We start from the raw sequence: 14,838 nt of genomic DNA, 5'->3' as shown, positions 1-14,838 counted from the left end.
CGAGTGGGATCATCTAAACTATACTAAACCTTCCTCCAGCTAAAAATACAAATTACGTACTTATTACTTCTTATTTTAGTGCTGAATTTTAATGATTTTCTGTGCCAAAAGAGAATCAGATTCTGATCTTCCCCCCAAATAAAACAGAGGTCTTGCACTGCTTCAGCTCTAGCACACCAGCCTCTCGTGTGTGTCACTGTTGCTCAGTGCTTTAATTCTGCCAGACTGAATTCCCCAAATTTGATACTGTCATGACTGGTTTATTCAGTTTTATATTTATTCACAAATTTAGAGGTTTCTTCACTTAACATGCTTTCTTGCATCTTAGCCCTTCCTTCTGGGATTCATCACCATCTTCCTTCTTTGTAGTACCGTTAGTGAGAGTAGGTGCATGGTGAAGTGGGTTTTGCCTTGACAGTGCTGGTATCTTATACTTGATCTTAAATGCTATTTAATGCTATATAATTTTAGAGATGACATTTATCTCACCTCTTTGAACTTCCTATTCCACTGTCTTCTGGCTTTTATTGTTGTTGAGAAGCTGTCAGTCTAATTATTTCCTTGTCTCTCCTAATCTGCCCTTTCTCTTTGTTGTTCATCAGTGTCACTGCAGTTGCTGTCACAAGTTCTTTTATCTATCTTGCCTGGAATATATTTTGCTTCCTAAATCTGGGAAGTCAGGTCTTTCAGTAAATCTGGAAAATAATCAGCCTCTTTGAATACTGCTGCTCCCCACACTGTCTCCATTCTCATTTTGGAACTGTGAACATCTTAACCTTTTGCATTTTCCGTCTCTCTTAAGCTCTTTCATACTTCCCATCCTTCTATTTCTTTGCTGTGGAAAATTGATTCAGTCTGTCTTCTGGTTTACTAATTTTCTATTTGGTTGTCACTAATCTTTAGTTTAACTCATGCTTGGAGTTTTAAATTTTAGTGAATAAATTTTTCCTACCTGGAAGTTATTTGGCTCTTTTTCAAATGCCTGCTTTTATTTTTGACACCTTCCGTGTTCGTTTTTTTATTCCATCTTGAATTTTATTAAAATGTTTAGTCATTTAAGATTCTTCGGAAAGGATGCTAATACTGAGATTGTTTCTGCTGACCATCACTCATAGTGACGTATTTCCATGTGCACACTGTAAATTCTGGACTGGATTGGATTTTGTGTCGACTTTATATTCCTGTGAGACCCAGGGTTAAGGGTGTGTCTGCATCCATAAATGCTTTGTATTTGCTTCTGCCACGCACCATCATAGCTGGGGTGACTTAACTGGCTTGTAGTTTTCTGGACCACAGCGACGGTTTACATAGGAACTCCAGATCCAGGAGGCATCCCTCACCAGGGCCCACGCCGAGACAGACTCCTAGGAATCTTGTGCCTCCTCTTCCTGGTGGGATGATTTTTGTTCCATAGTCTGTGCTTTCACTGCAAGGAGCTCTTGGTTCCAACTCACCATTTACGGATGTCCAAACTTTGCTGTGAAGATTGAAGACTAATGTCACAGGGGCAGTGAAAACTTCAGTTGGCATATAATAGTTTGGGGGCAACTGCAGGTGAGGCCAGAGGTGCATCTGGCAGGGAGCTTGCTAACCTCGTGCTGCTGCAGGCATGTCTGCCTCTTGGAGACGGCACCCCACTCCCAGCAGCCAAGGTTTGCTTAATGCAGAGATGGGTTTGTCCTCAGCACCTGCCAGGACAGGGCTGAAGGGGAACAGGAAAACTTCTGTGGACGGGATAAAAGGTCATAGTCACCAGGGTTCATCTAGGAGGGATATAAAGTACCAAAGTGGCTCATGCCAAGTAATAACACAGTGCTTCAAATTCTATTTTAAGAAGTTGGGAGAGGCAGGAGAGATTTTATACCTAGAAAACACAATGCAGCTCGCCTAGCGCAACTGAAATTCACCTTGTTAAAGTATTGGTAAAGATAAAACCTATAATTTCTTCCTGTGCTCGTCTATTTGCAGAGCCCATGGGCAGCATGTCATCCATGGAAGTGAATATTGACCTGCTGGAGCAGATGGATCTGATGGATGTGTCTGACCAGGAGGCCCTGGATGTCTTTTTGAATTCAGGTGGAGAAGATAACACTGTGCTGTCCCCTGTCTTAGGTAGGGGGACAAATGTGCACAAATTTAACCATAGTTATTATTTCCCTTCACAGAGCAAACGTCAGAGTAACGTGAGCCATCACGATGTTCAGATCTCTGAGCTCAGGCACCTCCTGCTGCACTAACCCCGTGTCTGCGCTCATGGGGGCAGGCAAATGGGGCATGACGGTCGCAGTCATGAATGGCTCAGAGATTTAAGTGCTCTACCCAAATGCCTTCAGAGAACAGACAGTGGGGCCAGCCCCATGGCCGACTGGTTAAGTTCACACGCTCTGCTGCGGCGGCCCAGGGTCCCCGGTTCGGATCCTGGGCACGGACATGGCACCACTTGTCAGGCCACGTTGAGGCAGCGTCCCACATGCCACAGCTAGAAGGACCTGCAACTAGGATATACAACGATGTACCAGGGAGCTCTGGGGAGATAAAGCAGAAAAAAAAAAGATTGGCAACAGTTGTTAGCTCAGGTGCCAATCTTTAGGGGGCAAAAAAAAAGAGAACAGCTTTCTTAATTCATGTTTTACTGCCTCCTGTGGCAGAGAAATTAACGTTGATTGGGTTTGTGTGGTTATCTTAAGGTCTGGACATGGGAGCTCCCTGCGTGGCTCACACATCCATCCGTCTTCTTTAAACTCCCCGCCTTCATTCAGCAGATGTTTATTTGATGTCTGCCATGAGCAAGGCCGAGATGTGTGCTCAGCACTTGGCTTCTGTTTTACAAATTAGTTGCAGCCCTGTGTGCACTTTCACGCCATTTAATACCTTTCCAAAATTTCATTTCACATTCACTTAGCAAATATTTACTGCAGCTCCAGCCCTGTATCTGGGCTCAATTTCTTTTAAATTTAGACCACTCCTTCTGGGTGGGTCATCTTATATATGCAACATTACCAAGAAGGTGTTTTAAGTTTTCCACATACAAAAAAGGGGACAGGCCTTAAGCTCAGTCCTTCAGCAACACTTTGTCCCCTCTAGACACTGTCACCAACCACAGGCTCCACTTCCTCTAAAGTCAGATCCCTTGGGTTTCTTGTCCACTTGGGCTGTCTTTAACATCTCAATAAAGCAGCTACATTCTCCTCTCCTGGAAAATATGTGAGAACAGTGTTGTCGTGGGGCAGGGGCCCTGCCTGTCCTGAGAAGGCTGGGACACTGGAGATGGGAATGACACTGGCCCCTCTCCTGGAGTCAGGAAGAGATTTAGAACAGTGACTCCGTCATCTGTGTGGTTGGGTTCCTTTAAGCTCTTACTTAGCTCCCATGAAATGGGAGAACTGCCAAAAGATCAGCACGAGTTTTCTCTTAGCATTGATGTCTCGGAGTTACTTCAAGAACGTCAAGTAGCAGATATGGATTATCCAGGATACATGGAATGCTTCTCACAGAAATGCAGTGTGTGCCCCTGGGCCTGCAGCACAGGATCTTACTGGATATCGACAAAAGGGTTCTGGATCTTTTCATCTGTCACAGGTGCAATCAGCTCAAAAAACCCCTGGGGGCCTCTGGCATCACCCGGCTCAGCATTTCTGGGGACAGTCCCTGCACTGCAATGGGCAGCCTGCTTCTGCAGCCCCCAGACACCGCAACAACAGAGTTACACCCCTTTTATTCTATGCAGGTTCAAACAGTCATCTTCAGTGGCAAGTCTAAATGGCAATACTTTTATGACGAAGTTTTTCCTACTTTATTTTGCAGGGCCTGAGTCGAGTATCGGCCAGAGTGAAGTTACGCTGCAGGTTCCAGATCCCTCTGAGTTCCGAGCTAAGCTGCCTACCCTGTCCTCTGCCAGCCCCGACCCAGCCACCCAGGACCCCAGCGAAGGTGGGGAGTCCCCCGTTGTTCAGTCTGACGAGGAGGGAGTCGAGGTGGACACTGCCCTCGCCACTTTACACACTGATGACAGTGACTCCTAAATCCGGGTGCTTGCGTTCTCTGACCACCCGAGGAAGACGCAGCTCATGCAGAATCCCACTGTGAAAGCTGGGGGTCTCATGGAGGCGCTTGATTTTGACACGTGCGAATAATGTGTGCGAAACGGACTGAAAGAGCAGGTGACAATAAAGCTTGAGGCCTGGAACCGGGCGAGTGCAGAGCCGGTTTGTAAAGAAAACCTGGTCCGTGCGCACGTCCTGTGTACGCAGGAGGGCGGCTCGGGGTCCCAGGGCCACCGGGGGGGCTGCGCTGGGCCGGAAAACGTTAGTCTCCACATCGGCTCTGCACTGGATATAACCCTTTTACAGACAGAAAATCCTGCTGCTTCTAAAATATAACTGTAGTCCAACCCAGCTCTAACAAAGCGTGGGTTCTCATCTGACCATTACATAATAGTCCACCAACCAGCCCCCACTTTAAACTGGAGCACACGGTCTGGGCCCAGAGGGAGAGACAGGAGGCCAAATCAGTCAGTAGTCACTATTCCTGCTGACGAGGAGCTGCTCACGCAGAGCTGTCTGCCTATGCCTCCACTCCTGCAGCCCAGCACCCAGCGGGGATGGCAGCCTGCTCACAGCAGGGGCAGTGCAGTGGGGGAGGGCCCTTGCTCAGGTGAAGGCCAGCTGCAGGGCAGAGAGCCCAGCCCAACCCCACCTGCTGTCACAGTGCTGCATCCCGGGGAGCAGGGCCACAAGCTGGGTTCCCATGGGCAGCACCGAAAATACGGGGAAAACAGCAGCCATTTGGGTTTGCTCCAAGGGGACTCAGACCATCACCAACAGATGGAAAGTGAGCATGATTAACCTGTGTCCTCTGCTCCACTCCCTACCTGAGGGGAGAGATCTCAGCCCTCCGCCCTCTTAGCAGAAAAGAAAGAGCTCATTTCATTCACTCATCTTCCACAAGACAGACAAAAGTCCAAAAAACTTTGTTTTTATTATTAAACCTTGTAGTACAAACCTGAAAAGTAAACAAAAAACTGGCAATAAACAACATGAAGTCTTCCCTCCCAAGGGAGGAGTGCAGAGCAGCGCTAATAAATTAAATGTCAAACTGTAAGCCATAGGCAGAAGTTTACTGTCAAAAAGAGGGAAAGTACACAGCAAGGCCATAAAAACCGGACAACCACATTGGAAAACACTTGACTCTGTTCATGTCATTGTTAAATATTCCAAAACAGTTCAGTCTTCTGCAACAACAACCAACAAAGTGTATCACAGGACGTTCCTGACAGTCCCACTGGCGAGCTCAGTGCAGTATGGGTAGCTACGGGATCGATGAGTCCAATCATGAAACAAAGAACAGCTTGTGAAAACAGGTTCCCTTTTTTATTCCACACATACTGTACACACAACCGGAGAAGGGCAACAGCTACTCCATTATTATTTTTTTGTTGTTGTTCAGTGATGTAAGCAGCACTTATAAATGTTACAAGAAAAACCCTGTAAGCATCCAATCCAACCGATGAAGAAACTGAAATGTAAGGCTTTTCTTCATCTTGTCTTCTCACCCCCCTCCCCACCCCCCACCGAGAAAAAGGCTCAAGTATTTAAAACAATTTACAGGCGTATGTACAAAAGGGATGGGAGTCTTTTTTTTTTCTTTTTTTTACTTTTTGTTAGAACATGAAGAGAAAAAATAGACAAGATGAGGGCAAATGCATTTTCACATTCAACAAGAACTGCAGGCCTCCTAGTGGCTCTAAATGTGATCACAAACGAAACAAATTTAAAAAGAAAGATTAATGCTGACTTGTGACGGTGTCAAATGACAAGCGGCGAGATGAAGATGGAATGTTAGAAAGATTGCACATCTATGACAAAGAAGCACTTAACGGCTTCAATCACTTTTTTTCCTTTTTTTTTCCTTAAGGATGCTATTGAAGGGTTTTTTGATAAAGTAGCCAACAGCACCAAAAAATAACAGAATGGATTTCCTAATGAAATCAGGCACAGGTTTTCCTCACGTGACCCCTCCAAGGCAGGCAGTCTTTTCCTCCCTCGCTCTTCTCTCCCTTCGACAGATGCATAGTGATGTGCTGGTAAAGAGAGCCTAGTCAGCCCAGTCCCCTCAGGTCGCCTCTGGTTAGGAAACGACGTCCGCCTCCAGCTGCCGCGACCGCCCGCAGAAACACAACGGCGGCTCTCCGGTTTAGAAATTACAAACTCATCTTGCACATGACAGAAGAAAAGACAGCCAAAGTAAAGCCATTTCTTTTCAAGTTTTTTGTGTGTGTGTGTCTCCTATCCCTTTTCCTCTCTAGAAAAATCTGCTCACATGACTGATGGTTTTAAAATTTGTTCTCCAAACTTCACCCTCTTCAAAATTGGGTTAAAAAGCCTTTTTTCCCCCAACAGTTACAAAAAAAAAAAAAAAATCAAACAAACAAAAAGGCTTTTGTCAGCCACAGGGGCAATACAAATTAATACAGCCCCTCAAGGGTTTTAAAACAGTGAATATACGGCAGTTTCAAAAATCTGACTGCAGTATCTAGGTATTCTAAGTACAAAAAAAAGTTCAACAGTTTAATGCTAAAACAAAATTAGTTCTCTAAAACCAGAAGAAAATCTTCTTTAGAGCTAGTGCAAAGACAGCTTGTATCCTACAGCAAGTACTCCAAACTAGAATATAATAATTACAAAAAAATAGATCTCGCTTGACCACGGGGGCTGGATCTTCAGGAGGAGCTCGAAGCACTTTTGGCTGCGCTGGAGGAGGAAAGCCGGGCCGGCGGCACGTCCACCGTCGCTCTCTTGCGGGGCCCTCTTTTTGGTGTAGGTTTACTGAGACAGTTCTCAATGCTGCCGTTCTTACCAGATACCTTGCCACAGATCTGATTGACCAGACTGATAATTTGTTCCTGTTGGGGGTTGAAAGGAAGGCAAAGAATTATTAAACCAAAAGAATGTGTCCCCAGAACCACCCAGGAGACATGTAAGCCAAGCTGGGCTGTGCAGCTGGGCAGCCAGTCACCTTCATCAAACCCAGTCAGGACTGAGATTTCTGAGCACCGACTGCCTACAGTTCGGGAACTCCTGCTGGGAGGGCCTCTGAATATCTCCCCTAGCGACTGTGAGATGCAGCCGGCTTGAGGAGTTAGAACACCACTTCATGAGAACGATGCCCCTAACTGGGCCCCTAAAATAAAATGCTTTCCTTCCTCGGGAGAAACTTGCCATCTCTCATCTGAAAGCCAGCGTGACACAGGGCAGGCTCCTAACCTCCCCTTCGTCATCCAAGACTCGAGGGAGCCTGCAGCACCCCCCAGTGGCCGTGAGGTTTAAACACACTGACAGGCTAGGAGCCCCGGAATCCAGGAGTCCCATGACGACACACGGGAGGTACGGAACCGGCTCCTGGGAGCAGCATGCCCCTGGGTCTCCACAGAGCCCCTCACCACGGAGCCAGATCACACCTGAGACGGACGCGGCCAGCAGCTACAGCTGGTCACTGTCCTACTGCCAACCACCAGGGAGCCTCCGTGGGTCACCCCTACAACCTTGGAGCTCAAAGATGTCAACCTACAATGAGGTGTTTGAGAAGACTCATGGGCTTGAGAGCTCTAGTCCTCTCGACTTGGCCCTGGATGGTGACAGATGCCTGCTGGCTTCATAGCTCCCCTCACACTCGAGCCTACTTCACCTGGTCTTGCACATGCAAACATCTGTCTATAAATATTTCTCCTCCTCAGCGAAGGGGAGATGGCAAACAAAACAAGCATTCTTATAGTTCACTCGAGAGAACCATCTAGCTGTTGGTATCAAAAATATTTCTAAGTTTAACACAACTCGTAACCATCTAGTTTTAAAAGAAACCATGGAAAGAGTATCAAGATGGCAGGTGGCTTGACATGCATTTCAGGAGCCTCCTGCTCTGGGCCAGGGACGGATGGAGCCCTGGAGACCCGGGGTGGAGGCTATTCCTTTACTCAGAGCCTGGGGGCCACATAAGGCCCAGGGCCTGCGCTTTGTCCCTCTGGAAACGAGCACCAGAGGCTCTCATTACAGAGACGTGGGAGGTGTTGAAGAAGTTAAAGGCAAACACGGGAGAAGCGAGTGAAAAGAAATACGGTTAAAGGCGCCCCGGGATGGGGCAGGGCTGGGTATTGTAAAAACAATCTCTGTGGTGTTTACAGCACTTCTGATAAACACGCTACTAAAGGATAAACAGATGAACTTAGTAAAAACCCAGTTACGTGTGGCAAAAGCCCTCTCGACAGCAGGAGGAGCCAATGTCGTGCGGTCAGTGGAGGACATACTGCCTTCATCTGTGTGACCAAAGCACCGGGACACAGGATGTACCTGCTGGGCACACCAGGGCTGAGAAGAGCAGCCTATGAGGGCTCATGAGCGATTCCTGAAACCCTACCCTGAGCCAGAAAGTCCCCAGTTAAAACAAAATGCACAGTTCAATTCAACAGGGAACTGACTGCAGACTCTCCTGCAGGAGAACAAGTGAGGCCACAGGCAGAGAGGCGGCTCCGAAGCACCCTTTCTCCTCCTCTCGTCCACCCAGTGAGGAGGCTTCAGACCGACAGCCCCTGTTCACGTGATTCACCTGCCAGATCTGGTCCTGTCACCCCACCCTGCTACCAGATGGGCCGTTTGCAGAGTGTCACAGTCGTGCTGGAGGAGCCCAGGGCCATGCGGACTCCCACCCAGGAGGAGGCGGGCTGGGAACTGAGCCATGAGCGGCCACGCCTTTGCCGAATGCGCTCTTGACAAAAGAGGAGACGCAGAAATGGGTTTCCAGCGTTCTCATCCTACAAGTGACCCAAAGGCCCACCAACTCTGCCCCTCGGCCTGCGCCCTGCAGATGCACGTCCCCTCCCTGGGGCTGGGATGTGTGCCGGAGGGCACGGGCACCTGCCACAGGACCAGCTCCTCGGATCCCGCAGGGCAGGGCGGGTTGTGCCCTGCACACGGACCGGCCACCGCAGATGTCACAGCGAGGGGGACCCCGCTCTGGAAAACCTGGGACAAGAGCCTGGGGCCATCCCGGCGCCCTCCACAGTGGCTGACCAAGGTGGCTCATCACCAGAGACTCTACCAGACTGCAGGGACCGAGCCGTGACACAGAATGGGCTTCAAAGATGCCGTCTCTGACGATGACAGGTTTCCAGTAAAGACACAGCGGGAAAAACCAACCCCGGGCAAGGGGATGGGGTGGGTGGCTCCTCACACTGGGGAGGCAGCACAGCAAGCAGTGAGGACCGGCTGGACCAGGGGCTGAGGCAGCAGGCGGGGCGGGGAGGAGCTGCGGCCTTGAGGGAGAGAAAGGCCAGCCTTAGAGCGGAGGGCCCTCGGGTGAGGACAGAGTCGGCTGGCAGCTCCACCTGCTTCTGCCGCGCTTGCCCTCAAGATTGAGATTAGACGACAAATTCCTATGAAGATAAAGATGCTGTGCTGCTGTCCGCAGGGGATCCACGCAGGAGCAGGCGGGCCTCTACCGTGCCGGCACACAGCTTTCACTCGCCCCTGCCCCCTCACCCTGGCGGACAGCTGGACCAGTTACAATGGTCACTGTGTGTGGTGAAAGGGCAGCAGGCGTCACAGTCGAACGCGCCCTGGGATTCTAAGCTGGAGGGAAAGTGCCCTCTCCTCTCCTTATGGGAGCTGGTTCGGCACACCCTGGCCCGCAACACAACTTCGGAGCACAAACTCCCTCCCGAGGGCTGCCAGCTGCCACTCCAGGGAAGCGATACCAAGATGTAGTTAGCTGTGGCCAAGGGAAGGTACTAACTGATGTCTCAGAGACTCCGTGGGGCTACAGCCAGGAAGACTCCCCTGGCCCAGGACCTGGGAATCCGGCTTCTCTGAGGTCAAAGAGCCAGCCTGGAGGCCCTCAGAGCAGGCACAGCTGCTCGCTCAGCGTGTCCCGTGTCTAGACGGCCCAGGGCCTGCAGCAAGGGAAGACAAGGCCTATATCTTCCCTTGCTGATCCGAACTGGTCACCTTCACTTTGGGTCTGTCCTCTGACAGATGTGCATAGGCAGTCCACTGTCCCCTCCGAATCTGGGCCTTGACCTGGGCCATAGAGAACAGCACAGTCACCCATTTCCTTAGCAGCCTGGCCAGACAGGGTGGTACTCTGGAAACCAGCACCCAGATCCTGAACCCACGTCCCTGGTAAACTGAGGCCCGGGTGGTCAGGAATACTGACTGTGACACTCTAAGAGCTCAGGTGGGCAAGGCAGAGGCGTGGGCCCTAAAGAGCTGCAGGCCGGCTGCAGGGCAGGTGGAGGGGTGGGCAGGGCCCACTGGGACGAAGTGACAGTTAACATGAAGGAGGAAACTGCAATGAAACAAACCTTGTCAAAGTAAAGAAATTTCTACAGTTTCAGTTCCCGGGTGTCTGGAGGTCAGGTGGAACACGAGCTGAACCTACCCATTTCCCCCGTGTGTGGGCAAAGAGCTACCTCCCCATCGAGTCAGGCTCTGTCTGCCAGAGAGCCCCGGGAACCACGCTGGCTGCATCGGGTCCTAGGCTTGCCAAGCTTGCCAAGCGGTACGGACAGAGGCTCACTCGTCCCTATGGTAACGAGGGCAGGTGACAGTCACCTTCCCCTACAGAGGCCCTGGCTGCCTTCCTGGGCACTCGGAACACTAGGCCCCAGAAGCTTGCCTCAGGCAGGGCCCCCCTCGTCCCCCGTGGGGACTGACCTCATCGTAGCGGTACATCAGCTTCAGTCCTCGGCAGGACTTCTGCTTCTCCACGTGGCGCAGGGCACACTCCAGGCAGAACACCACATTCTCGTTCTCCTGTACGACCTGCGGAAAGAAGCACTCCTGAGGCCCCGAAGGGGCTTGACGCACTGCTGTCCAGGGACACTGGTGAGGACAACTGGAAGAGGGAGAGAGTTCCCAGAACAAGCCAGGAAGGCCTGTCCTTGACATCGACCGGCCAAGCTAAGGGATATCATGACTCAAAAACATCAGAAATGGATGAATAAAAAAACAACAATTGTGTAGAACAGAGTCTTCAAGCAGGAAACAACTGACCGTCTCCGAGTTGCAGCTGAGGGCGGCCGTGAGGCCCCTCCAGGTTTCTGCTGCACGTCCCCAGGGGAGGTTCTAAGCACCATCAATCCAGTGAAGACGGGATGAAATAGTGATGCTTGTTTCTAAGTTCTCGAATTCTAAGGGTTTCTGAGACTTTTTGTGCAAAAACTACCCTGGCACAGGAGGTGCGAGAAGAGACCCAGAGCGAGGAGGACTAGACACTGGGGCAGGCGTGCAGGGAACACACCCCGGACATGCAGCAGCCACGTGCTGTGTTCTCAACCTGCTGGTCAGCGGCTCAGTCAATCCAGCTGGTTACATGGAAGCTGCCCCTACACCACTGGGAGGGCCACTGCCTCCATGCGAAATCACCCCAATCACAAGCTCTTGATCCTCTGCAACCCAGACAGGGTCCCCGGCCTGCCCCATAGAAGCCTCCGGGCTGCTGTGGGAAAGCATATGCCAAGTCCTGAGGCCACACGGAGCACATGCAGACAGCACGTGGACAGGCCTTTCTGCTTTAGACATGGGGAGGGAGGTGCGCCGTGGCTGGGCAGGGGCTCCCTCTGGACGCGGGAGGGCCTGGTCTGTGTGGGAAGTGCTCACCCGTCACCCTGACTTCTAGTCCTGTTCTCATTCTGTGTTAAAAAAAAAAAGGGAAAATGCTGCCTTAACACACAAGATCCAAGAGCTTCACAGGCCTTTGTCATGAAGATTTAGGGGAAAGACAGGATTCCCATCTTCTGAGTTTCTAAGCAAAGACAAGAAGAGCTGTAGGAGAAAGGAAGAGACACTTATCGGCAGAAACACATCACCTTTTAAAGACACCTGGGGCTAAGGACAAGAATAGACAAAAACACTAAACAGACTAAGCAGAAATGCAAGAACTTAGTAATCCAAGCAATGAAAATTGTAAATATGAATAAAATCTATTTTTACCTATGAATTTAGGATATAACCTTTTAAAAACACCAATCAGGCTGATGATAAAAGACTGGTCAGAAGTGACAACTCTCAAGGCACAACGTTCTGAAGGAGAGCTTGAAAATAAGCCCACAGGAACAGACCAGGGCCACACACAGAGCTCATGACGGCGTCACTCACGTTCATGGGAAAGAGCGTGGTTATTATTTCCCATGGGAGTAACTCCATCCAGCACAAGGAGAAGGGACATGGAGTTACCCAGCTTTCGTGAGTGATGTTTATGAAACGGTGTTAAGATCGGGAGAAATGCTTGTGACTTATTTTTTTTTTAAGACAGCATGGTTCTCAATTATATCTTTAAAAAAGCACCTGGAAAAAGAAAGACTGGACAGAAGAAAATATGTAAAGTGGGATGCAGAGTTGTTACCGTCTGAATTATGCCCCTCCCCCAACTGCAATGTTGAAGCCCTAACCTCCCAGGACCTCAGGATGCGACTATATTTGCACACAGGACCTGTGAAGAAGTAATTAATGAGGTCTTAGGGTGGGCTCTGGACCAACAGGACTGGTGTCTCTGTAAGAAGAGAAGATGAAGACACAGACACACATGGGGGAAGACCACGTGAAGATGCAGGGAGAAGGCCATCTACAAGCCAAGGAGCGAGGCCTTAGAAGAAAACCCTGCCAACACCTCCTTCTCGGACTTCCAGCCTCCAGACTAGGAGGAAATAAACTTCTGTGTCGAAGCCCGTGGTCTGTGGTGCTTTATTATGGCAGCCCTGGTGGCTATTCCAGAGGCCTCTCCCCTCTCCCAGTGTTCTGACCCCTCAGATGCTACAGTGAGCATCTGACTCAAACAGGAGTGCCAGCCAGGTCCCTCTTGTCTGCGGGGAAGCCGGGTAGGGGCCAAGACATGGGGCTGGGAGTCAGATCTGGGAAGCACTCACGGGACACTGCTGCCATGCCAGGTTTGGGGTGGGCACTTACTATGTAAGCTTCTCTATCTGGAAGAAGGATCTGCACAGGCGGGGAGAGGGCACTGGACCTGCAGGGCTGTGAGTGCCAAGCCGAGGCATGTGACAGTGGAGACAGCTTGAGTGGGAGCTGGGTGTATCCCACAGACCTGTGTCAGGGCAGCTGCCCCAGGGGAAGGTAAGAGACGAGCTGGAAGAAGCAGAGGAGAGGGCTACACCAGTCCAGTTGTCCACTCAACCAAGGTTTTTCTGGCTGCCACTGGCCTGCGATGAGGGTGAGGGGTGGCAATATGGACGTAATTAAACCAAGGCTGGGTGGGGCAGGCAGACCTGAGAAGACTGGCTGGCATGTAAGAAGTCCTTGAAGGGCACTGTGGGAACAAACCAGAAAGGAGGGAAGTCGGACTGACTGTGTTGGCAGATGGAGAGGCAGGAGGACGAGCTGGCTCAGGGAGGCCAGAGCAGAGCCCTCAGCAGGTGCCATGGGTGCACCCGAGAAGCAGCCACGACCAGAGGCTGGGAGGCTGGAAACAGCAGAGTGTTGCTGAGGAGAAACGTTAGTTTTAACCAAAGACAGATTCCAGTGTCCTCTGGGGCAATGTGATTGGTCACACAGCTGAAATGGAAACTGGAAACAAGGAAAGAAAGTGGGGCCCCCACATCTTGTCAGGGGCAGTAGAAAGAGGGAAGCCCAGCACCGCGCCAAGGGGTGGGACGGGGGAAAAGCTGGGCCCAGGGACAGGGGGTGACAAAGCAGTGGCACAGAGGGAGGGCCACTTCTTCCAGCCATGTGACTGTGGGAAAGGGACAGGAGGGGACAGCACAGAGCCAGGGCCTTGCTCCGTTCCCACCCTCGCCTTGGGGAGTTGCGTGCTGCAGGCAAGGGCCCGAGCTCGGGGGCAGGGCTCACCATAGACAGGTAGCACAGATGCTGGCAGATCTGACACCTCCTCTCTGAGGTCTCCAACTGCAGCCACTTTCGAGGCTTTTTCTTCCCATCCGCCACGGTGCTGCTGCCATCGTGGCTGCCATAGCGGGCAGAGGAGTGGAGGCCGGCCTCGAACAGCTGCCGCCGCTGCCGCAGCTCCGTATCCCTGGGCAGACACCGCGGGGGGCGGCTGTGAGGTGCCGGGCCTCCTCACTCACCTTCCCAAGGTCCCAGCTGGGGACCCATCTTTCTAGGCAAAACGTCAGACCCCTTGTTTCTAAGGCAGCTCTGGTTACTGGCCTCTGCCTGTGGTTAATGGGGTGGAGCCCCAGGACCCACGGCAAAGACAAGCTAGCATTCCATCGGGGCGCCCTGCACCCCGAGCCAGGGATGGACTGACACACTGTCTGCCGGTATCGTCAAAGGCTCAACCGACACTGTGGACATCCTGTCCCTCAGCACTGCGGACTCTCCCTAGAGGAAAGATCATGAAGCCACATGGCAGGGAGAAGGGGGTGACACAGGAAGCCGAGCCAGACAGGCATGCTGCAGTTTCTGATGCACAGCTTCCACCATTAGGCGGGCTCCTCTGACCACCACAGGATCAAAGCCAGGGGAGGGCCTTGGACTTGGGCCTTGGACTTGGGGATGGGCCAGCTCCATGCAGGTGCCACATCTGCTGTAGCTGATGCCAGCTGCACGGCAGTGTCACACACACACACCACAAGCAGGTTTTGCAAGAAAACAAGTGGTGACACAGTGAGACCTCTCCAAAACAACTAGGTGCAGGCAGTGACTTGAGGCTGCAGGTCACCATTTCCTCACTGGTGAGAAGCTGCCAAGATCAGTGGTGCTACAGGGTCAAGAGCCCTCAAAGAGAATTAACCTTTTGCATCAGCACATGAGAAAATTCTGACTCCAAACATCAAGCACGAAGAGAGATGGGGAAGTTAATTAACAAAGTAAAACA

General features: G+C 51.1%; 2 protein-coding genes across 13 annotated transcripts in view; one reads left to right on the top strand and one right to left on the bottom strand.

The window, feature by feature from the left end:
• DTNBP1 (dystrobrevin binding protein 1) overlaps positions 1 to 4,186 on the top strand; it is a 118,804-nt gene extending 114,618 nt beyond the window's left edge. The window contains exons 9-10 of one of the 2 annotated variants that reach the window (XM_070585088.1): positions 1,969 to 2,076; positions 3,805 to 4,186. In XM_070585088.1, the coding sequence (XP_070441189.1) occupies positions 1,969 to 2,076; positions 3,805 to 4,022 (326 nt within the window). In that variant the 3' untranslated portion in view covers positions 4,023 to 4,186. Of the gene's footprint in view, positions 1 to 1,968; positions 2,113 to 3,804 lie in introns of both variants that reach the window. The other variant, XM_070585086.1, reaches the window with a different exon arrangement.
• A 772-nt stretch (positions 4,187 to 4,958) lies between these two features.
• Positions 4,959 to 14,838, bottom strand: part of JARID2 (jumonji and AT-rich interaction domain containing 2) — a 255,994-nt gene continuing 246,114 nt past the window's right edge. For all 11 annotated transcript variants that reach the window (XM_070585077.1, XM_070585082.1, XM_070585075.1 and 8 more), the window contains 3 exons: positions 13,851 to 14,034; positions 10,704 to 10,811; positions 4,959 to 6,901 (listed from right to left, as the gene is read on the bottom strand). In XM_070585077.1, the coding sequence (XP_070441178.1) occupies positions 6,719 to 6,901; positions 10,704 to 10,811; positions 13,851 to 14,034 (475 nt within the window). In that variant the 3' untranslated portion in view covers positions 4,959 to 6,718. The remainder of the gene's footprint in view (positions 6,902 to 10,703; positions 10,812 to 13,850; positions 14,035 to 14,838) is intronic.

This window comes from Equus przewalskii, chromosome 19 (genome assembly GCF_037783145.1).
Source record: "Equus przewalskii isolate Varuska chromosome 19, EquPr2, whole genome shotgun sequence".
NCBI classification, from domain to species: Eukaryota; Metazoa; Chordata; class Mammalia; order Perissodactyla; family Equidae; genus Equus; species Equus przewalskii.
This window is presented reverse-complemented; position numbering and strand designations above follow the sequence as displayed.